The 24701-nt window shown below is 43.1% G+C and overlaps 1 protein-coding gene across 4 annotated transcripts in view; it reads left to right on the forward strand.

Annotated features, from left to right (window-relative positions):
- Positions 1-24701, forward strand: part of MAPK10 (mitogen-activated protein kinase 10) — a 948252-nt gene that overhangs the window by 463986 nt on the left and 459565 nt on the right. For 2 of the 4 annotated variants that reach the window (XM_085636551.1, XM_085636555.1), the window contains exon 3: positions 5007-5078. In XM_085636551.1, coding sequence (XP_085492677.1) covers positions 5013-5078 — 66 coding nt within the window. In that variant the 5' untranslated portion in view covers positions 5007-5012. Of the gene's footprint in view, positions 1-5006; positions 5106-24701 lie in introns of all 4 variants that reach the window. The other 2 variants (XM_085636553.1, XM_085636554.1) reach the window with 2 other exon arrangements.

A 24701-nucleotide genomic window follows, 5' to 3' on the forward strand; every position in this document is an offset into this window, starting at 1 on the left:
CTACATGGTCTGCAATTACGCGACTGGGCGTAATGTCGTAATTTCAGAGAATAATGAATATTTTGCCGAGACCTATTTGAAACTCGAAAACGGTGTGTCACACTTATAACTCAATAAATTAAATGTCCAATCAGAGTTATTTATACCTTTGAAATAGAACAGAGGTTGGTAAATGAATTAGTCAGCTGTATAAATAGCTAGAATTTATCTGCAGTATTTTCATTTTGTTATGAAAATGTATCTGTTGTTGTTAATTCTATTTGCAGAGCGCACATTTACAAAATTGTTTCCTGGCACCATGTGTTGCAATACCACTGGCAAATCTCAAGAATGGATTTTATGGTGCAATGGAGAGTTAACATCAAGTACTGTGCAGTTTATTGCTGACAAGTTAAACTACTGTAGACAGCTTTCACTGATGACAGATATTAATTCCAAAGATACTAATTTGTTTATGTGATATAGCCAATACTGCAGACAAATTCCAAAAAAACTGCGCTGCTGACCCATGCGCTAACAAAGTTGAATTCAGTCAAGTGAAGCCAACCAGACACTTCGTGTAAAATCCCACATTTTTGGGGGGGAGTTTATGTCTTAATGTACTAATATGAGAATAACTTTGACATCTCATATTTCACAACTTTCATGACTTCATGCGTGCAAAACTCTCCCAGTAAAGGAGCTTTTTCGAATTTTGGTACTCCTGGTTGTGATTTTATTAATGATACAAGTGCCAAAGAAAAACCTTGACTGGAGAAGTTGCTCTTTCATAAAATCGGAAAACTTGAGCACTCCATGGTGTCAGAGTACATTGCCCTTTGGTCAATCAGTCAATCAATCAAGGTTTGTAAAGTGTGGCTACTCACCCTTGAGGGTTTCAAAGCGCTGGTGTGGGGAGGCGGGCTGCCGATCCATCTGAGCGCAGGGGTTCAATCGAAGAACCAGGTCTTGAGATCCTTATGAATTGGGTCAGTGACGGGGATCGTCTGAGGTGGAGAGGTCTTGGCGGCGAGGAAGGAGAAGGATCTTCCTCCGGTTCCAGTCTTGTGGATCCGAGGAACGGTGGCCAGGGCCAGCATGGTGGAGCAGAGATGTCTGATGCGTATGTGGAATGAGAGGCGGTGGTTCAGGTATGCTGGTCCTGCGTCATGGAGGGCTATGTAGGCATGCATGAGGAGCTTGAAAGTGATTCATTTTTTGACTGGGAGCCAGTGGAGTTCTCTGAGGTGTTCGGTGATATGGCTGCGGTGGGGGATGTCGAGGAATAGTCTGGCTGCAGCATTTTGAATGTTCTGTAGTTTCCTAAAGAGTTTCTGAGTAACGCTGGCATAGAGTGCATTGCCGTAGTCGAGTCTGCTGATGATGAGTGCGTGGGTGACCATATTTCTGGATTCAGTGGAGATCTATCTGAATGGCCTTCAGAGCAGGCGAAGCATGTGGAAGCATGATGACGATACGGCGTTGATCTGACGGCTCATTGTGAGCGAGGAGTCAAGAATGATGTTGAGGTTTCATGCATGGTCCATGGAGGTGGGCTGGGTTCCCAATGCAAAGGGGCACCAGGAGTCATGCCAATCTGAGAGGGTGGACCCTAGGATGAGGACTTCGGTCTTGTCCTAGTTAAGTTTGAGGTAACTGTTTTTCATCCAGGTGGCAACGGCCTTCATCCCGCTGAGGAAGTTGTTTCTGGTGGTTGTGGGTTCGAAGATGAGGGAGAGGATCAGCTGGGTGTCACCAGCATAGGAGACTATGTTGAGTCCGTAGTTCCTGACAATGGCCCTGAGAGGGGCCTTGTAAACTTTGAAGAGGGTTGGGCTCAGGGAGGAGCCCTGGGGTACACAGCAGCTGAACTCCATGGGTTTGGAGAGGAACTGAGGTAGTTTGACCCGCTGTGTTCGACCAGTGAAGAAGGAGAGGATACATTCCAGGTCCTTGCCGGCATTGTGGAGTCTTGTGATTAGATGGATGGGTGTGTTAAATCTCACCTATCCTTAAAAACGTAGCTGACATGCTTCAGTGGTCAGTATCGGGGGCAGTAGACACAGTTCAAGGGAGGACTTGTCACTGCCCCAACTGTTCATCAGAGCGAAAATCAAAACATGGGATCTCTTGCTGCTAGGAATGGGTTAGCTAGCTTCTACTGTAAGTTTTCTGAGAGAGCCAGTTACAGGGACATGCATCTAATGAACAGTCAAGTGTGGTCAATCTGTTTATTTGGCAGAGGTGCCCATAATACCTTTGATACACTTTGGATCCACTGCATCCTAATGGTGACATGAGATTTAGAATGAGGGTGAAATTGAGTGATTAAAGCATGATATCTCTAGAACCAATAATCCTAAAAAAATGCATCAAATTGTTCCAAAATAGCACAACCACACCCAGACAATGGGACACTACCCAAACCATAGGGAGATTGGGGTTTATGAAGTCCTACAAAATCTGAGGAGGCATAGAGCACTGCAGACTCACCTCATTCGCACACTGGTAATGTCAGGCCTGCAAAGCAGATGCTATGCTATGATCTGACCTGCTGGCCTACAACGCGCTCATGGCTCCAGGACAGCTCCATCCTCAAGATGGCCTTCTTGAAGCCTCCGGCTACTGGTCCATGCTCTTAGCCTCTCTTTGTCTTCCAGTCACAAAGTGGTACAATGCCCTCTTCCTCTGAGTCAGGTCACAGAAGACGGGATTCCTGCAGAGTAATAGGATGGCTTCCCTTTTTGGGTACAATGACAGCCTCAAGGTTATCAGTTTTTGTCTATGATGTGCAGCAGCACATCTTCAGAAGTCAAGACAAATTCTACCTGCCGTTTCAAGGAGGCTGGCATTTATGTTAAACTAGGGTTTGTAGCAGGAGTTCAGTGACAATCAAGTTGGGATACCAGGTTAAAAAATCAACCAACCAGTTTCTAGACTTTCATAAAGAAGGAGAAGGGCAGAAACCAACTGGCCAAGGAACTGTGTATTCCCACAGAGTCACAGCAGACTCCCTCAGTGGACTCAATGTTCCTTGGCAAAGCAAAAAAGGAACAGTATGCAATTAGAAGCAAATAGTGCAGTTATTAGGTGTCATCTGTGTAGACCTGCAACATGGAGCTCTGCATGTGCATTTTGTAACTGCCAGACTAAAAAACTCTATTGTTTTGCAATAACATTGCTTCTGTATTCAAGCAATACACACTGTGAATTTCAGGCTCGGCTAGATTCACTCATGTGTGAATTGAACAATGATCACTGGATATACCAGACCTTCTTACTTACCTGGAGTATGATGTGTGTATTGGCAATAGACCTAACAAAGCTACAGTGCCAAGGCTTCAAAGAGGGGGTACTTCCTGAAGGTTCAATCACACCTGTACCATTCCCCTCCTTAAAGGTCCAATGCAGTCTCTGGGATCTCGGTGAATTTCAATCATATTTTTGTGAATCTAGATTGTTAGAAACAGAATTATTTGTGCAGTGCTACCTCAGACTGAATGGTATAGCACATTGATTACTGATTACTGGTCTGTCTTATGCCTTCATCATAGCACTAAAACCGCACATGGACATCAGAGAAGAACTACAAATGACTGGAGACAGCGACCTCACGTGTGCATTGCTTGTCCTTGCTTTATTCAGAATCGCTGACAGAGCTGACATCTGCATCTTACTTCACTCCCTGAAGGATTCTATGAGTGTTAATAGTGCACCCAGTCTTCAAATTTGGGTGTCATTTTTGATGGTGAACTTTTCTTCATGCTAAAAGTATACGCAGCCCAAAGTCAGTCTATATCCGAGGTGCCCGTACATTATCCTGCCCTTTTATTAAAGCCATACATGGTTGCACTTGCATAGGAAGTCATCTTGAACTGGCTGGACTATGACAGTGTTATCCACAGTAGGCCCACCCTCAAAATACTGAATAATTTGAAGTTTTATGCAGTGCGCCTGAACTTCATTTTAAAGAATTCAGACCGTATCACCAAACTGTGAAATCCTTACACAGACTATTGAGCAAACGGAATATTGATTACAAGATCATGTGCTTATTCCAAAATACTCTACATAGCCATGCACCGTAAGCTACTACTCCCTTGTGATCCAATGCTACAACAACGCAATCAGGCTCATAAGATGGGCCCTCAAAAACATCTTGCCATACACAAGCCAAAGATGGTTTGTTTTGGGGCGTTGCAAATACATTCATGGGATCAGAAAAACCCCCAGCTTTTATGAGATTAAAAAGCAATGCCTGAATATTCCATTCTACACTTTGAAATAATTTAATCTAACGCACTAATAGCTGCAAAAGTAACTACTATTATAGACTGTGATAACTAGAGTCTGATAATTTTAAGTCTGACTTTGCTTTAGACTTTTTGAGATTAAGTATTTAGGGTTGGATAATGTGTACTTTAGAAGTCGCAGACAATATTCAACATACTCTGGTGCAGTTTTGGATTATTGCCAATATAGTATCTCCACTGGTTGGTGTGTGCAAATGACGATTCATAGTTGCACTTTTGCTCTTATGTTGTATAGGCCTTGTTATAATCTAATCAAAATTAACTTGTATTTCTCACTAGCTCAGATCTTAGACTGCGAAATTGATATATCTGCTTTTTATATGTTTTAATCAATAGTTTGATGTTGTGGGTGTTTTTGGATTAATGTAATTTATGACTTTTGCAAATTATTTGCTGTAGACAGATTTTTGTTGTGCTGATGATGATGGCCCTTACATCCAGAATAAGCATGATTGTTGCTGCTGTTGTGGCAAATGACGATTCAAAATGGAATCCACACTGAAGAGAAACCTATTGACACCTGTGCAACCGTGATAAACTGGCACTGAATATTAAAATTAAAAAAATTGCATCTCACATTGTTTTATGAAAGTGTTGTCATATGAAGTGAGAAACAGACAAAATTATCCTGGACCCAGTCTTACATTTTGTGTAATGATTAGGACAGCTGGGGTCCCTTTATTACAATTGACATGATTTCCTTTTTTTTTAAAGGTATTTATGAGCCGACATTTCTTGTACAACTGCAGTGAACCTACCCTGGATGTGAAGATTGCCTTTTGTCAGGTGTGTGTTCCATACAGGTAAAACAAGGTACAGTATTCATACTTGTCCTTCTAATTTTGCTTTAATGCTTTGCATTTTTTGCATGGCAAAAATTAGCAGAAATATAAAACGCTTCAGCTTCTACGTTCCGCTCCATGAGGAAAGTGTGGTTGGGTGGGGGCAGGGCGGGTGGAGGCGGTCCATTTGGCAGCCGACATGCTGAATGTTGAAAGTAATGGAGACAGCATGGGTGCCAGGATGAAAGTTCTTGAAAAAAACGTTTTGAGTGCCTGAGAAAGTCAAATACGGGATTCTTATTTAGCATGTTAAGTCAATGTGATTGATACTATGAGGTGTTCCTGAACTTCTGTTTATTTGTCAGTGCTAAGATCACTGTGTATGAAAATTGCTAAACCACAAAATCAGAAAACAAAAAACAAAGTAAGATGCAATTTTAGCTAGCTTATAAAAGCCATAATTTTTTATGGATATCATTTAGAATACTAAAACAATCTCTTTGATCATTACTCAATCAATATTCACATATTCAAAAAGTGAATGTTAGACATAAAAAAAATCTGTTGATCTTCGATTCATCGCTACAGCTGCAGGGGATGTTTCCGCACTCTGGGTATGTAAGCATGTTCGAGCATGCCTTGTGTTGGGGATCTTTCAGTTTGGATACTATGCCTGGGAAGGCCCTAGATCAGTACTGCAATAAATCAACAAAGGTCCCGTGGGATGCCTTTTGCAATAGCCAAGTGAAGAGAGCATGTGGTGTAACGGGCCTGAGCTGCCAACTTTAGAGCCGGTGGGAACCAGGTTGGAGTCTCGGCATTAACACCCTGTGGTTCTTGACAAATCACTTAATCTGACCATGCCTACAATTCAGCACCTTGAGACTCTCACAGGTGATTTGCCACACTATACAAATCCTGGATTTCTTCAATGTATTTAAGTGTAATGACTCACTGGTACTCTAAATTATTTTACAGTATGTACAGCTATGTACCTGACATATAGCTAAAGAGTACACACAAAAACCTGTAACAACTGTCTCTTTCCTCAAAGCATTGTATTGTAGTGTACATAATTACATCATTTCAAAAGTGCTAAGTGGTCTTGAAAAGGTGCAGATCACAAAGTGCTAAAAAAGGGTGAATACAATATCTACAGATTCACACAAAACACTGGTTTCACCCAATGGTTGTATATATAATTGCTAGACAATGAGAATCCTATCAACAACTTAATTAGGTATTCACACGGTTTAAATCACCAATAAACAACCATGGGTGTATTTTTCAATGTTTTAACCCGAACATGATTTCACGGGTCTCAGCAGGGCCAAACAAGTCATCTGACTATGCACCTAGATGATGAAAAAGAGACAGTCCTAGGTCCGGACTAGCAGTGATTCATGACACTTGGTTATTGAGAAAGATATCCCACAGGACCTTTCTTGATATATCAGTATGCTTACCCCTGTCCAGGTGGGTTATAGGAGTTTGTCCTGCTTCACAATCATAAAATGACTGGATTAGTAATGTGCATGTTGAATAATAGCCTTCTACGTATCAAAAGCTCAGCTGATGTTGATCCTTACATAGCAGTTTTAGTTTTGTACGCCAATAATCATCCAACTAGCATATATGGCTGGACAAGGACTCCTCACATGAACTCTTCAAGATTTTGAGAGAATTTACCTGCCCGCGGACTAATGATTCGCTCCCTCCAGCTACGCAGGAGTTTTGTAATGCATTAGTGGCACATTTTACCGATAAAATTGACACGATTTATCGTACCTTTGAGGGGAACAAAAATTTAAATGATAGCCAGAGCCTTAGGCCAGCATTATGCTCATCTAGCCTGGATGACTTTCCTATCATCACAGTTGCTCAGGTGGGGGCTCTGTGGGCTAAAACTAAGTCGGGATATTTTTTGGATCCTTTGCCACCTAGGATTATGAAGGAATTATCTCCTATCCTTGCAGAATCCTTGGCTGCCATCTGTAAATTGTCGTTAGCGACAGCCACCTTTCCGAAAAAATGGAAGGTATCTCGTGTTAAGCCACTACTTAAAAAGGTATCAGCTGACCCTACAGAGGTTCAAAATTATAGACCTATCTCTCTTCTTCCTTGTTGGTCTGAAGTTATGGAATCTATTCTAAACTGTCATCTCTCCAACTATTTAGAAGAGAATAAGCTGTTAGATTCTACTTAGTCAGAGTTCCGTACATCTCATAGCACTGAGGCTGCTCTGCTTGAAGTTACGGATTCTATCAGGCTGCTGCTTGATGGGGACTCTCCGGTCATGCTGGTGTTGCTGGACTTGTCGGCAGACTTCGACACCATCTCCCACGGTATACTGTTAAGCAGACTGCGGGAGGTGGGTGTCGGCGGCTCAGCTCTTAGGTGGTTTCAGAGCTATCTGTCTGATAGATCCCAATCTATCCAATTGGTGTCTTGCGTGTCATCTTCAGTACGGGTGGATAAGGGGGTGCCACAGGGCTCTATTTTGAGCCCCACATTATTCAATCTATATGTGGCCCCTCTAGCCCCAGTCATTAGGAACTGTGGTTTTGAGGCCATCTCTTACGCCGAAGACACGCAGTTGATCATAAATATCGGAAATGATCCCGTCGCAACGAAAGTCAAGTTCGCAGCTTGTATGATTAACATCGCTGACTGGATGAGGAGTCATTTTTTAGTACTGAATTCCTCTAAGACCGAGATACTCCTGTTCGGCAAAGCTGCGGACCTTTGGACCCCTGACTGGTGGCCACCAGAACTTGGTCCATCCCCCATCCCTAGAAGTTGTGCGAGGAACTTAGGGATCATTCTAGATAACCAGCTCTCAATGGAGACTCAGGTGAAAACTCTGGCCTCCTCTTGTTTTAGGACCATGCGGATGTTGAGGAAGATTTTCCCTTGGATCCCGCTGAGTGCTAGAAAGACCCTCATCCAGGCACTGTTAATCAGTCGCCTGGATTATGGCAACTCCTTACTGGTTGGAATCAGAGAGGACCTTTTTTCTAGATTGCAGGTAGTGCAAAATACAGCTGCTCGCCTTGCTCTTGATAAGCCTGCGCGAACTCCCTCTCTGCCGCTTCCACACCAACTACATTGGCTGCCAGTCAGAAAACGGGCCACGTTTAAAAGGCTGTGTCTGGTCTTTAGGTCCCTACATGGACTGGGACCGGCTTATTTTACGGATAAACTCAAATGGTATCAGCCCATAAGGCAGCTTAGATCTAGTAATCTCAAAACATTGTGTGAACATAAAATTAGGAAGGTAAGGATAGGGGGTCGTGCCTTTTCTTACTTGGCCCCCAAGCTGTGGAACAGCCTTCCTGAATCAATCCACCAATGTTCAAATTTGGCACTATTTTAAAAAATGCTCAAAACATGGCTTTTCTAATTGTTCTTTCCCTTTTCTGATCGCTGATCTCTTTCTCCAGCGCCGAGAGATCCCCTTGGGGATGATTCGTGCGCGATATGTGATCAAAATAAAATAAATAAATAAATAAATAATCATCCAACTAGCATATATGGCTGGACAACGATTTGCATATTTCTTTGACAAACATATCCCTTGGATCGCTCTAAACCAACACTAACTAATACAATACAAAGTCCTCCATGGTCAACATTGCCTGCTATAAGGCACAATGTACTTAGAGCTTTTTTTGGTGTTTAAGTAATCGAATGCGGCACATTTGCTGAACCTATTACATTCAACTTTAAAAAGTCTTATTACGTAGCTAAAACGAAAAAGTCCTTTGTTCTCGCTAAGCTTTTGTATGGCTCAAACTACAAAAATGCTCACTATCAAAGGAAGGTAAGCATCTGTTTGTGGTTCTCCCATTAGTCAAATGACTGGCACACATTTTCCCCATCAGTCTTTACCAAAGAAAAGGAAATTATTTCTTAAATTACAGTTCGATATAAAAACGAATATGCTATTTGTTCCTAGCTTAAAGTTCCTAGCTTAAAATACCTCTTCTAATTTTTATGTTATGGATTAGTACATATAGAACCTGGTCTGAAGGTGTTGCATTACAATTGATAAATGAACTATTGATTACAATAGTCTAAGATGGGGGTCTGGATGGAATATGATCATGAGAAGGTCGGATATCTAGGCCAGTGCATAGAAACAAGAAAGTCAGGGGCACAAGAAGGCTGAAATACACTATATCAGGCAAAATATGCTAGGGATTTGTGAGCATGTTTTAAACACAACTCCTATAGTCCCCTGTGCAACACACAGATTGACCAAATGGTGACCATTCATTTATTTACTTGAGTTTTATATATCGCTAGCTAGACCCGTAGGTATCAGAGCGCTTTACATGAGGAAAGTTACATAGGTTACAAGTTACACATTGTTACATAAGATACATCAGTTACAAGTTACATCAGTTGGTTCATGGCGTGTAGAAGGGTAAGGGGGTAATGTAAAAGGGATGTATGACGTTACTACACCATCCATTACCCCACAGTAGGTTACAACACGGACGTTACATCGTCTGCATTGTTACCACGGAGGGCTTTACATCGCAAGTCGTTTCTACGACTTGCGCTAGGTGGCGCGCTGGACTTAGGAATAGTATAAATTACTATTCCTACTCCAGTTAGCGCAACAGCAGGGAATGTGTTGGATTTAAGATCCAACATATTCCCTGGTGTTGTGCGCCATCTAGCGCAAGTCGTAGAAACGACTTGCGATGTAATGCCATGCGTGGTAACAACGTGGACGATGTAACGTCCGCGTTGTAACCTACCCGCGTGGTATTACCCACGCTGTAAACGCTGTTTACCATGTAAAAGGGTAACGGGGAGGAAGATAAAGCGGAGAGATGGAGGAAAGTCTGCCCAATGTCTGGCTGGGTAGGTGACGGCCGAGGGGGAAGTCCACAGCCCATCTCCTCAATAGCTATCAGGTAGCTCCACCGAGCATCAGCCAAATAGCTAGGTCTCCACGGAAAAACATTTAAAGATCAAAGAAGACAAGATGAATGGAGAGTAGAGGGGTAGGGTGAAGGGGAAGGAGGGAGAGCATGACACACAGGCTACATTGGGAATTCCTGATAGATAGTGCCCAGTTAGGGCACTACATAAGAAGCACATCTGTGATAATTCTTTACTATCTGAGGTATTGTTTTTTCCCTCCACTCATATATATAAATCACTAGCAGTATGTAATTGCCTTCACACAAAGTAAATGTGTTGGCTTAATACCAGGGACTCACTTATTGGTTGGTCTCTTTCTACATCACAGGTATGAAAAGATATTCAACCTCACCCATGATTCGTAGTTGCATGCTTCATCACTGGTGTCTTCTCCTCCTCATCCTACTAGGTGCATACCACTAGGCTGGACTTAACCACAGTCAGAAGTTCTTAATACTTTTTTGTTATCTAGATAGAAGCAGGGATATAGATTGTTCTATAAATTGCCTCAGTGTGTACCCAAAATATTTTTTTTATTTGTTGCAAAAGGAACACTGCATCTGGAATGGGGCCTAATTAGAAAAATAGGGGCACTCCTCCCTTGACACATATAATTACAGTAGTGCTCCTCTGCCATGCCGATAAAGTAGGAACTAACCCCCAAGGAGAATAATTAATTCCACCATAAATTGTTTTTGTCATTCACTGCAAAGATGGTTTTTGTATTGCTTTTTTGGGCAAATATCAGTGTACTGTTGTCCTACTTTGTAAAAAATGGTGTGGAACAATTTCAAAATTACTCCATGCCAGGATAATACACACAATATGACCTCTAGTGCTCAACCGTCATCCAGTTAATTAGTAAATTACATCTCCTTACCAGTGAAATAGTCAAAAACTAATCCAGGGAATTATTAAAAGTGTAAAATGAATTTTGATTCATCACAAAGAAAAAAGAAGACCCATAATATTCTGGAACAATGAAACATGAAATCAGACAACTCAATGATACAGATGCATTTATAACCGACAAGGATGAGGTGGTGCCAAATAGGTGTATAGGCCAAGCCAGAACTTCTCAGGGCCTATTATAGGTGGCTGGTAGGTAATCCTGCAGGGAGTGGGGATTACCGGTCCTATCAGCATTATTAGATCCACTATAAATCTGTGCATTCTGACCACATATTTCAGCTGTGAAACCCAGGTAAAATTTCTGGATTTTATACTGGATAGTAATGACAAATGAGTAGAGAAATCAAGATGGAAATGTCAATCTCTGTATAAAAATGTCATTTATTAGAGGGCCTATGTGCATCGCCAGTTACCTGCCCCGCTGGTGCTATGCATGCCTCCGGTATCTTTGGGCAGATTTAATGAGGTTGCACCTGGACACTCTTAATGAGGCTTGTTATTTTTTATTAGAGATAATCGCCCCTTTCACACCATCTTCAATCCTTAGAACCTCAACCAAAAATAAGCGGTCTGCTCTGAGTTCTTTTATGGATCCTCTTAAGTCTGGTGTAAAAAAATTAATTGTTTTTGCTTGGGATCGGGTTGGTGCAGTCATTTGCAGTATTTTTCTAATGGCTCAGACTCAAATTGTATTTTATATATGTATTCTGCTTTTATGGTTTCCATTGATGAAATCGAATAAAGCTTATTGAATTGAGTTGACTCTGTGAAAATGCCCCTGCATTACCAGTCCTGGCTTTTCAGTTCAGATCCACCTCTCTCCCACCCCCTGTTGAAATGGTGCAAAGCACTTTGTAAATAATTAAGGGACATTGTACGTTTTGTGTCAAAACAAATGATTTCTCGATAAGAAGTAATCTCTTTGCCAATGTCATCATGCCATAGACAGCCCCAGAGGAGTAATGAGAAGTAGACATGTTTGTCCTGCTAACAAGCGCCTAAAGATCAAGCGGAACAGTGATGAACGGTACCTAGAGGTCCTTGAATACCCAGTGATCTGCCACCATGTTTTCCCCTCTTGAAAGATGATTGGTTGATGTGCAGATGCTGAGAAATAGCATAAATTGCCTATAAACCCAATACCTTATTTGGTATTATGTATGGGTATGAATGGAGTTCATATTTAAGAACAAAGGTGCACATATAGGGACCCATAGGAATCTTTTTGTGAACTGCATCTAATGCTATAATTAGACAAATGGGGATCATTTAGACCAGCGTGCAGCCAAGTGAAGTTTTGCACCCCATTTTCACAGCTTTTAAAAAATCGGGAATGGTGCTCAAGGAATATGTGTGTCCATTTTGCTGACATAATTTCCAAATTTTTAGGTTAAATGAATACGGCACTTGCATCATTTATGGCAAACATTGTGTATGCTGTACTTGTCAAGGCCTTTGGGCCTCCTTCAGTCCTTGGCTCCTTCTGTCTTGGTAACTTCAACCAGCTTGACACATTGTCAAAAACTTCTTGGTGCAGCCCATATGTGTATTTGGGTGTCATTGTTTTTCAATTGGCTGTTTAGTGTATTCTCGCAACTCCATTAGAAAACAAGCATTGGCATAGCCAATAGGTCTCGCCTTTGGGACCTTATAAGTGTTTAGCCATGCAACAGTTTCATAACTAAATACTTATAAGGTCCCAAAAGCGAGACCTATTGGCTATGCCAAGCGGCCGTGCAGCCGCGAAAGCGAAAGTTGATCACGATCGCGATCAAACATCATAGCGGCCACGAAAGTGAAAGTAATCGCAGTCAGGCGCAGCGCGCGCGCCCGCGCACATGCACTGTAGCTCTAGGCTGGCCTGGTAGCACTTTTTGGAGCCCTCTCAATAAGTCTCACCAGACCAGCGCATGCGCTGGGTCAGGCGAGACCTAAAAATGAGGGACTGTACAGTCTGCAGGTGGCCCAGTAGCACTGGCGAACGAGCCTTGCAGCATCTAAAAAGTGGATGCTACAGAAAGGAAAGCAATCCTTTATTTCTACAGCTCCCATTTTGTTTTCTATTTTTCTCGTGGTTTTGTCTTTGCTCTCACCAGCTGTGGCAAAGCCGAAAGCACGAAGTACAAATGTGCACTGGATTTGCATTGCTGATGCTTGTTGCCTATTTGCTTTCACAGCTGGTTGTAGGTGCCAGTACACACTGTGACCAAGCACAGCTTCCCCTCAGCTCTAAATAAACTCCAGCGCCCAAAGTAGCACAAATACACTTTGCGCCTACTTTAGAATTATCGCCAGAGGTGAAGTGACCCCCTATATTTCGAGTAAAGAAGTTTCTTTCCACTTAAACCTCTTCAAGATAGATGTAATGTGACTTGACACAACATTCCTGACTTCACGAAATTATTGTTTGAAGAGCGTTAATGTGCAAATCAAATTAATTTGATGATCGACTGTTGTTGCTTTTGCTTTCTCTTCTAAATTCCTTTTAAACACCGCAGTTTAAAATATGTTGCTTTGGTATGGCATGAAGCTGTTCCTCGCCCACCACGCTGCTGTGCCATGCTTCTCTCATAATACAATCATTTTAATTGCAATAGAAACGGCTGGAGCATTTGCGAACATTCATTATCCAAATGACAGCGGCAATGAACATTTTTATACTGAAATAATTGATTTTCTGACATTCTTTGATATAAAAATAACTGTTACCGGAGCCAGGTTTGTATCCATTTGCAACTACATCATGATTTACGGCGCCTCTGCTTTCAGCTTTGCTCATAAAACCAGTTTTACTAAGTCAGAATGTTCTCAGAACGATTCGCAGGTATATGAACACATGTAGTAAATGTCTGCTAGATCCTTGGCACTAGATATTTACTTGTCAGTTTCTTCTGGCTGGGATTGCTTCCCAGCTGGCGATCCAAATATTGGATCCCGGTTGGGTGGAGAATGTATATTTTTCTCCCTTACACTGGTTATTTTCTAGGGGTTCCTTTGGCAGAGGGACTGACAAGAGCTCCCAAAATCATATACCTTGATAAATTTCCCAGATGCAGGTTTTGTCTGCACGACTCAAACGTTGTATCCTCGGTGGTGAAACAGAGATCCACGTGCCAACCGAAGTTGGAGGATACACCTTGTGGCATCCGCTGGACATTTGGCGAGCCGAGTGAGGTGTTTAGCTGTTCTGAGCCAGCTAAAATGCAGATTGGATCATATCTGGAACATAAGGTTATGCAACTTTCAAAAGTCGCCTCCAATGGTCTGTACTCAGATGTGGGCAACAACTACAACACTACCTTCCCTATTTTAATTCACCTGGGGCAGTTCGCATCTCAAATTCCCAACATAGGGGCTTATTTACAAGCCCCTTGAGCCGTCGGTGCGTCACTTTTACTATGTGAAAAAGCGACGTACCAGCAGCGCAAGGGGCTTGTAAATAGGCCCCATTCGTTTTTCCTCTATCAGAAAACAACAAACATTCCTTCATCTGTATGTGTTGAGGTTTCAGACATCTTTTCAGTGGCAGCCCGTGCAGGTAAGCGCGGTGAGGCGGGGTGGGGTGTAGAAGAGACATATGACGAGTTAGTGAAAATAAATAATTAAAACCACTTACCATATGCTTGCCTCATCGCCGAGTTGGTGATGCGGTGAACGCAAGGTAAGTGGTTTTATTTATTTATTTTCACTAACCCATCCCATGTCACTTCCATCTCCCCACACCCACACCCACCCAGCCTCACCACACTTACCTTCACGGGCCGCCACTGCATCTTTTCCAATAAGTCAATTTATACGCCACTTCTATCACTCATGACATGTTTACTTAGACTAAAAAACAAGCACTTTACATAATTTGAATTTTCAAGTGTTTTGCTTTAGCCGGTTACAACGTCAAAGCAACCTAGGAATCTGACATGTATTCTCCATGTTCCATCTCCATCACAAACAACAACAAAAAGTTTATTTTTGTAACACTCTTTAGCGGATATGGATAAGTTTGAGACATTTCATAAATCTGTAAATCTGAACTTATTTTTAAGACCCTCACCAGATCATTTTCAAAACAACATCATCACAGGAGCATTTTAAGCAGCTGCGGTCTGTGCAGGTAACAGCGGGACGATGCCGAGGAAAAATTAATTAATTATTTAATTTTCCATCGGCATCGTCCCTCGGAATCCCCTCTTACATGGCCCCACCGCTGTTAACTGCACGGACCACGGCTGATTTTAAGTATGATTATGCCTTTCGCACTGAAGCTCTAACATTAATCATAGGTTCCAGTCCCAATTCCAGAGCTCTTTCATTTTACCACCTTCATAATTTATTCTCTATATGTAATTCCTGAGGGCTTTGAACCATTAAATAACATATACTTGGACCTGAATACTATTTTTCCTTTCACTTATTCATCTGTTGACCTATTGCATGACCAAACAATCGCTCAACAAATTGACTACCAATGCAATGTTAGCTGCCAAACACTCTTTAGAAGTCCAAAAACCTCTGGAAACTGAATAATTCAACCTTTAAGGCATCACAGAAAGTTGATTCTCCTACTTCTCTCCCTTAATGACCAATACATTCCTCACACAGCACCCCGATGTTATTTGTAAAAATAGAATTACTAGCAAAGGAGAGGGAATGGATAATCTCTACCATAATTGTATAATACATAAGGAGACATCTGGTATCAGAAACAATTCTTTTAAATCCATGTCTATTTGCTTACAACCAATGCAAATACATCAAAGTGGATACAATTCCTCAATCCTTGAAGAATTCATGGTTTTCACCCTTCATCTACAATTACTAGATAATAAAGTTCGAATCATGTGCGATTTTAATCGTTGGTTAGATTCAATAGCTACACACATGAAGAAGCTTGCTTCATAGAAAACATGAATGGACTAGAAATCAAATAAGTGGTTTAGTTGCCTGCTCACAAGGCTGGTCTCACACTTTATTTGATTTTGGCATGGCACCTTACTTTACTAAACAGTACCAACACACAAAATCTTGATCAGATCACTCTCTAATTCATGCAAAAATTAAGTTTCCTAACTACCACCCTACACAATCTTGCCCTGTTCACGTAGTAAATGTCCTAGTTCAGTCTATGACTAAAACCAGCCCCTTTGACTGCCATCTAACCTATGCTGAAATTCAGGAAGGTTCAACTTTTAATCAAGCATGCAATGAATTGTTCAGTCAACTATTTAATTTAAATTTAAGTTTAGTTTTATAGATTGCACTAATGCCCAGATGTGTCTTGGTGCTAGTGAACTGCCAGAAGCAGGAACGATCTAAGCAAATTAATTAGGAAATAACCAGGCCCTTTCCTAAAGAGACTGAGTTTTTAAATGCATGGGTAGCTTATTTCCATGCTTTTCCAGTGGACAGTAAAAACTCTTCCCACCCCAGAGTGCTTTTTTGAACCTCGGGATCCTCTTGTTCTTGGATAAGGCAGAGCGTAGTGTTCTGTTAGGAGCATACCAACTGAACCTTGACTTTACGTTTTTTGGTCCAGAGTCATGTATAGCTTTATAGGCCACACAGAGAGCTTTAAAAGTGAAGTGTTTCTTCAATGGCAGCCAATGTAAGTCAACAATTGTCTGAGTGGCTGACTGAAAATTGAGAATGTTTTATAGCCGCTTGGCAGTGGGATTTTGTCAAATCTGAAGTTTGCGCAACAGTTGCTGTGGTAGGTCCATATATAAAGCATTACAGTAATCAATTCTAGATAGTAAGTGGGCAACAAATACCATTTTCCTCAGTTCAAAAGGGATAAAAGGGAAGATTTTCCTCAGAATAGTCAACAAAATAGAAGCATGTCAAAGTGGCATGACTGACGTGGCGAAGATGAGCTTGTCGTAGAAAAAGACTCCAAGATTTTTTGCTTTCCTGTCTGGACAGGGAAGGTTTTTAAGATCCTGCGGCCACCACATGGGGACCAAAATGAGCCTGCAGGGCTGGACTGGGACCCCAAACCGGGGCCAGTTTTTGCCGATTTCGTTACAGCGGCCGATATTGCAGCTATGCTGCAAAAAACGGCCCTGTAACAAAATCGGCCCCCAGGGGCCCGAAACCGGCCCCCAACCCTGGCGGCCCACCAGGAAAATGCCCGGTGCCTGCTAAGGCCAGTCCGGCCCTAAAATTAGGTTTTGCAGCCAAATAGAAGGATCTATGTCTTCCCTTAGTTGAGTTTAAGACACTTTTTGTTCATCCATTTTGCCACCTCCTGCATACAGTTACAGAAACGAGTGACTACCTCAAGCAGGCCAGTGGAAATGGAAACCACTATCTGGGCGTGATCCACATAGGACTCTCTAGAGAACCCAAAGGAGTGTATAAGCTTTGCCAGAAGGGTAACATAATCAGTAAGCTGTATCATACTAGTAATTAATTTTTACAATGCCTGGGGTGGACCAAATGAATTCGAACATGTGCATTGTTTGGCGAACTTGATAAATAAATACAGTCAAAATTCACATACTCCCTTCGAAATATTTTTAATGGGCGATTTTAACAGCCACAAATGTCAATTGCCTTGTCAATCATTAGATGCAGATTCTCCTGCCGGAGCCTGCATTCCTCACTTTGAACACACCAAAATGGGGGAGTCACTTGACTTATTGTGTGCCAATTTTAATTTATATGAATCATTTAAAACTGCTATTAATGAGAAGGTCCCCACGTACAAAGGTACAACCAAGGGGACGATAATTGATTACATATTTATGTCTGTAGGCTTAATTTTAAAGACAAGTGACTATAAAGTTACGGTCTCACACCATAGTGATCATAACCCTCTGTCAGCTGCAATACACTGGAGTGACTTATGGCGCAGGCAGGTGGATCAGCCCCGGGTTTGCGCCTTGACGGTGCCCAGTGATCAAGGCAGACGACTTAGATGGGGTATGGCCATGGAGGAACGGTTTATGGAAACCCTACTTCCCAAAATTGAGGGACCGATAGAAACTTGTCTAGATCACACTGCCTCGAACCTTCAGGTTGTCGCAGCTTTTAATTGTATCTGTGCACAAACCGTCAGGGATCTTACAAAACCTAAATCTAAGTACCCCCAAAGCCCCACAAATGGTTTGATAGCAAATGCTCAAGGGCACATAGAGAACTGAAACTGGCTCTTAAGGCCAAGAAAAGGGATAAAGAACTAATCTCTCATCTAAGACGGGCCTATAAAGCCAATGCGAGGGCAAGGAAAAATGAAATTAAGAACAATGCTTGGACCGATCTTCTCAATGTAGATGTTTTAAAAAATAGTAAACAGTTCTGGGAAATCATCAACCACTCCTTTTTTACAGGGGAGAACAACCTGAATACAGATTGTGTAATTCCCGATGAGAGATGGGTACAGCATTTTAGCAAGATTTATGGGGGCGAACCATTAGTCTGCCCAAGTACCACTGAGGTGGCTTATGGTGCAGCCACAGTGGTATTTACGGAAGAGCAGGTCCTTAAAGCCATTAGGGATACCACAAAAAATAAGGCTCCAGGCCCGGACGGTGTCCCGGCAGACTTTTTTAAATATTGCCCAGTACTCTGGAGTAAAGTTTTGACCAGAGTATTCAGAGCAGCAGCCGAAGGATGCCTACCTCAAACTTGGGCAACATCCATAATAGTCCCCATTTTTAAGAAGGGAAATCGGGAGGACCCCGGGTGCTATCGCCCAATTTCCCTCATCGACTCTACTTTCAAAATCTTAGGTAGAGTCCTTTTGAATCAACTAAGGGAAAATATAGAACTGAATGGGGGACTCTCGAATATCCAATACGGCTTTCGTGAGAATAGGGGGACATTGGAACAATGTTCTAACCTCCACCTTCTAGTCTCCAGGTATACGGTGGCCGGGGAGGGGACAGTTTACCTGGCCTTCATGGACCTCTCCTCGGCCTTCGATCTGGTGAATAGAAGTAAGCTATGGACTATCCTACTAGAGCTAGGCATAGAGGAGCCCTTGGTGGCTTTTATGGCAAGGTTACATCAAGATCTCAAGGCAAAAATAAGAGTCACCAGGGACGGAAGGTGCACGGAAAGTTTTAAATCTGAAAAAGGGGTGCGCCAGGGTTGTATCCTGGCCCCCCTTCTTTTTACTATTTATATAAATGGTCTGGGGAAACACCTAGAAACAGGATTGGCAGATGTTCCCCGTGTAGGCGGAGCTCAGATCCCAGCCCTCCTATACGCGGACGATGCCGTCCTGATAGCACGAACAGGGATTAGCCTACAGATTCTTCTGGACCGTTTTGGTTCCTTTATGGAGAATCTAGACTTGAAAATCAATGTCTCCAAGTCCCACACCATGATTATTGGTCGTAAAGTAAATATGTTGCAGAAAAAATCGTTTATTTGCAAAGGGGAGATCCTTTCTAGGGTCCCAGTCTTTCCTTACCTGGGAGTCCTTTTTGACCAAAGAGGGTCCTGGGTCTCCCAGGTTAAAGCTAAAAGTCTTAGCCTAGCACGATCTTCATCAGCCTTGCTGGCCTTTACAAAAAGACTGGGAGCTAAACCAATGGAGGCTGTGATTAAAATATACAACAGTAAGTGCGTTCCAATCGCTATGTATGGATCTGCGATTTGGGGCTATGCAGAGACGGCAAAAATACAGAGGGTAGAAAACGGTATCATCAGGAATATTTTATCTGTCCCAGATTCCACACCCACCTTCTCTATCCATGAGGAAATAGGCTTAGCATACATCTCTGATAAATTAAAATTAGCTCCCCTCCTTTTTTGGGTCAAAACGTGGTTGAATCCCGAGCTGACGCTAAACCATGCCATCCTCAAGGACGTCATTGCAAGGGATAACGCCATGAGAATTCCCTGGCTAAAATTTATTAAATCTACTTTACTAATGCTAGGGAGACCGGAACTTTTTAATGACCCATCTAACATCAGGAGGGAGGATGTCAGATGGATTAAGCAGATGTTTCTGGAGAGGGTTCGTATGGATAGAGAAGATTTGGAATTGAGGAAACCCATGGTGAGGGCACATATCGTTTTAACTACTTCGCCCACCATGGAACTCTACCTAAAAACTGTGACTAACCCTCTTCATAGACTCCTACTGACTAAATTCAGGATGAATTTAATCCATTATTCTTTAGGAAATTTTCCGGTGTGGTCAAAACCTGATGATGGGCCGCCATGCGGATGTGATAATTTTTCAATTCAAGATACCCTCCATTTTATATTTTTTTGTGATTTTTACAGCAGTGAAAGGAGGAAATATCTATTCCCTGTCTTGAAAGCGGCGGGCTTTACTCAAATAAGGCCAGCCTTAATCTTCCTCCAAACGTTAGCAGATACTTACACCATGTTTAGTGTTGCTTGCTATCTAACCGCTGCATTTAGATCTAGGAAGAAAAGACTACCCCAGATTGACCTGTTTTAACTCAAACTGGTTTTTAAAGGAATACTTTTAATATTTGTAAATAGACTTGTACTTTCGCATGCCATAATCTGATGAAATGTAATCATTACGCAGAAAACCCTTTTTGTAATGAGATTAAGTGATGTTTTTAAATACTGTATTTGTGTTTGTTGTACGCCTTTTATGATTTTAACAAAAATCGAATAAAGAGTATTTTGACTGACTGACTGACAGTAAATAGAGTGGGGCTTAATGCTGAGCCCTGAGGGACCCCACACAAAAGAGAGAATGACTTACAGACAAAATTGGCAAGTGAAACGGCTTGCTATCGTCCCGCTACAAAGGACCCTAGCACCGTCAGGGTGGAGTCACAGAATACTCTCCAAGTGGGCCAGCTGTACTTCATGGTTGACAATGTAGAAATCTGCTTACAAATCTAGAAGAATGAGGGCAGCTCTGCCACCATTGTCAATTAACTCTCTAATAGCACTGCTAAATATTAGACATGCTTGCCCATATTCGTTGAAGATACAGCAAATCAGAAAACAAATTATTTAGGGCCTGATTACGAGATGGACTGCCAAACAGGCGATGGAGGTGCTGTGGCGATCCCTGGCAATGGCGCAATGGTCTGGGGAAGCAATATGCATGGCGGTGCCGCTGCAGCACAGCCATCCGTATTACGAGCTTCCCCACCGCCAGCCTTTTCATGGTGGTGGGGAAACAAATAGGGCCCTACAGGGCCCCCTGTTGCCCCTGTGTCCCTGTGTGTGTATGCACCCCTGTTCCTGCATGGCATGGACGCCACAGTCCATGGCGTGGATGAACGCCCTTTGACGCTCCCATTGTGGTGCCTTTCTTATAGGCACCACCTCGCTGCCAGCCCGCCAGACCACGAGAAAACTCAAAATCAGGCGGGTGGCTTTGGCAGTGTGGGAGCAGAGTGGTGCCATGGCAGTCTGCTCCCGCACACTGCATGTCGAACTGCCAGAACTGTAAAGAATAGGTCATAAGCTTCAACACACATGAAGGAAATCTAAATCAGCCGCGGACAAGATCAAATGCAAAATACACAGGAAAGGTTATAACAAAGCTATCAAAAGAGTCAAGAAGAGTTTCTGCAACAATCATTTTGCTGTCATTTACCAATCCTACAAGTGAGCTCTTCAAGATATTTATAGAAATCTCCTCTCCAAATATCTCATCAATCAATATTACACCTTCAACCCAGCTCTGTGACAAAACCATCACATAGTACAAAGAGAAATATCCCAAATCCATGACAAAATAAACTGTAGTCCTAAAACATTCATTTCCCTAGCTCCAGTTCCTCCAACACTTAATTCATTATTCTACAACTTAAAACCCATTAATCTGGACTACATGCTAAAGTCAACTGCTAAAGTAAAAGCTTTCTGGCACATGCATCAAGCAAAAATCACCCCGCAAAATACCGAATCGCTAAAATCACCCGTTAGCGAGTGGCAAACAACGAATCCCAATGCATAAACACCAATAGCGAAAAAATAAAGAATCGCAAAATAAATCCCGGTTAAAATAAAGAATCGCAAAAAAATGTCCCCGTTAAAATAAAGAATCGCAAAATTAAGATTCGGAAATACCGAAATTACAAATAGCGCCTGGCATTAGCTAATCGCAAATAAAGAATCGCTAATGAATTCATCAAAATTCGCAAATACCGAAAATCCCAAAAATCGCAGGAGGTAAAGTTGCAGAAAAAATAAAAAAAATCTGAAAAACTCACAAGTGTTCCACAGATGCAATCAATCAGAAAGCCATACAAATTGGGCCTGGAGACCCTGTTTCCTTTCACAAAATGGCAGCCCTCTACGTGCTTGCAAGGAGGATGAGAATAAATGCAGCAGCACAGTGCAGGAGAAGGATCCAGGAGAGAGTATTCAGAGTGCGCATTACATTGCTTGGCCAAAATGAGGATGAGGTATACGACAAGTACCGTCTCAATCGTGCAATGATAATGCGCCTAATTGCTGACCTGGAACCACAACTGCAGCACCAGACACGTCGGACCAATGCCATTCCTGCGCTCGTCCAGGTCCTATGCAGCCTGCACCTACTGGCGTCTGGAAGTTTCCAGGGGGTCATAGCGGTAGCGGGAGGTGTATCACAAAGCGCACTATCACGCTTCTTCCGTAAATTCATTGATGCCATGCTGACAATGATACATACCCACATCAGCTTCCCCACAACCCCCCAGCAGATGGACCACACCAACAGGAATTCTACCAGGTGGCCCAATTCCCCCATGTCATAGGATGCATTGACTGCACGCATGTCCCCATCTGACCACCCTCAGCCAATGAGTACATCTTCCGTAACAGGAAGTCCTATCACTCCATCAACGTGCAGGTCGTGTGCGATGCCAAGCACATCAGCACGGACATAGTGGCACAATATCCAGGGAGCACACACGACTCCTATATATTCAGACACAGTGGCATTCACAGGCGTCTGCTCAATGGAGAATTCGGAGAGGGACTCCTGCTTGGTACGTAAACATATCTATTCATAACATCTGCATCACACATGTATCATCATGACTGACGCTAAGCCTTTGCTTCCATCCTGTAGGTGACAGTGCATACGCCCTGCGGGAATATATCCTCACCCCCTACATCAACCCAGCAACACCACAGGAGCAACGCTACAACGCGGCCCACATAAGCACCAGAAATGTGATTGAGAGGAAATTCAGGATCCTGAAGAGTCGCTTCCGGATCTTACATAAGACTGGTGGTGCTTTGCAATATAAACCAGACACCTGCTGCAGGATTGTAGCAGTATGTGCCATGCTGCACAACATTGCAACCAGAAGGGGGATACCCATAGAGGTGGACAGGAATGACAACTACCGGGATGATCAACCACCCGCACAACACCGACAGTCACACGTTCCAAACACAGCTGAAGGTCAAAGGAGGCGGACATACATCACACAACATCATTTCAGAGCCAGGTAAGATTGAGCCATGACGATATCAATAGTAGTGCTACTGTTTAATTCACAGAAGCACTTATGTATGTAATGTTACACTGAAATGCAAATTAGAGTTCCCCACACATTGTGGGCAAAAACATGACCGTTGGATTCCCGGGAGTGCAAATGCAAAATTAAAGTGGGCCATGGGTACCCCACCATGGTCAGGGATGCAGGACAGAATGTCTAGTGGCACTTCCCATGAACGCCCAGCCTCCTATTGCGTGTCTCCTCCACCTCACCACGCTGTGTCTCTGTGGCTGTGGAGCAGTGCGAACTGCGCCTCCTGGTGCAGGTCTCCATCACCGAGACACTGCTCACACTGGATGCAGCCTCACTGCCATCCTCCTCTCCCAAGTTGCTGCCACTGAATGTCCCTGGCTGCAAGTGTTCCACTGCAGTGGTCACCTGGCCTAAGGCCTTCGCCACGTCACCACAGTAATGTCCAAGGTCCACCTGCAGTGACACGGAGCGGCGGGACAACACAGCAGCGCTGTTGCAGAGCTTTGTGATGGCCCTGGTCGATGCTGTGGAACGGAGCAAGTTCTGCCTATGCCTCCGGCGCTCGCTGTGTTGTCCTGCTCGGATGGCACGGGTGAGCTCCTGGAGGTTTTGGCTAATGTCCTTATTGCCCTCTGCCACAACTGTGGTCATGTGCCGCACTGCGTCAGTTAGAGTGCACATATGTTTTGCGAGACGTGAAATGTTGAGATTCATTGTCCCCATGTGTCTCCCCTGCAGGCGCTGAACACGCAGCATCTGAGCCTCGACTCCACCATAAATGTTCCTTGCCTGGTCGGCTCCCTCGGCAGTACTGCGCATGGACCTGCGCCGCTGCGTGACACTGCCACGTGCTGGTGGTGGTGCGACACCTGTAGGACTTTGCCCACTTGTGGGTGCAGGACTCGGGCATGCATCCATCACCTGCAGGGAGGGGACATGTGCCCTGCGTCTTGGTGGTTTTGTCACAGGTGTTGGTGGTGGTGGTATTGTCGCTGGTGGTGGTGGTATTGTTGCTGGTGGTGGTGGGTATTGACCTTCCTGCGGAGTGTTGCCATCGGAATCTGCCGGTGTTTCGGAGATGAAGAACCGCTCACTATCATCTGAATCCCCAGGAGATGCATCTGTGTATGAAACAGTGCATTGTTAGTTTATTTTGTGACTACATCTGTTTGTCATTCTGCATTTATGTCCTACAATGAATTACATTATTTGACTCTAAGTTGGCCCTGTACTGCTGATCTCATTTATTTTGCACTTGTGACTATACATGCACACTTTGCTGACATGACTACGACTCCCATGATGCAATACTGATGTGAGGGCATATGTGTTATGCACTTCTGCCTGCACACTGTGATTGA

Source organism: Triturus cristatus, chromosome 2_1 (genome assembly GCF_964204655.1).
Source record: "Triturus cristatus chromosome 2_1, aTriCri1.1, whole genome shotgun sequence".
Taxonomy (NCBI): domain Eukaryota; kingdom Metazoa; phylum Chordata; class Amphibia; order Caudata; family Salamandridae; genus Triturus; species Triturus cristatus.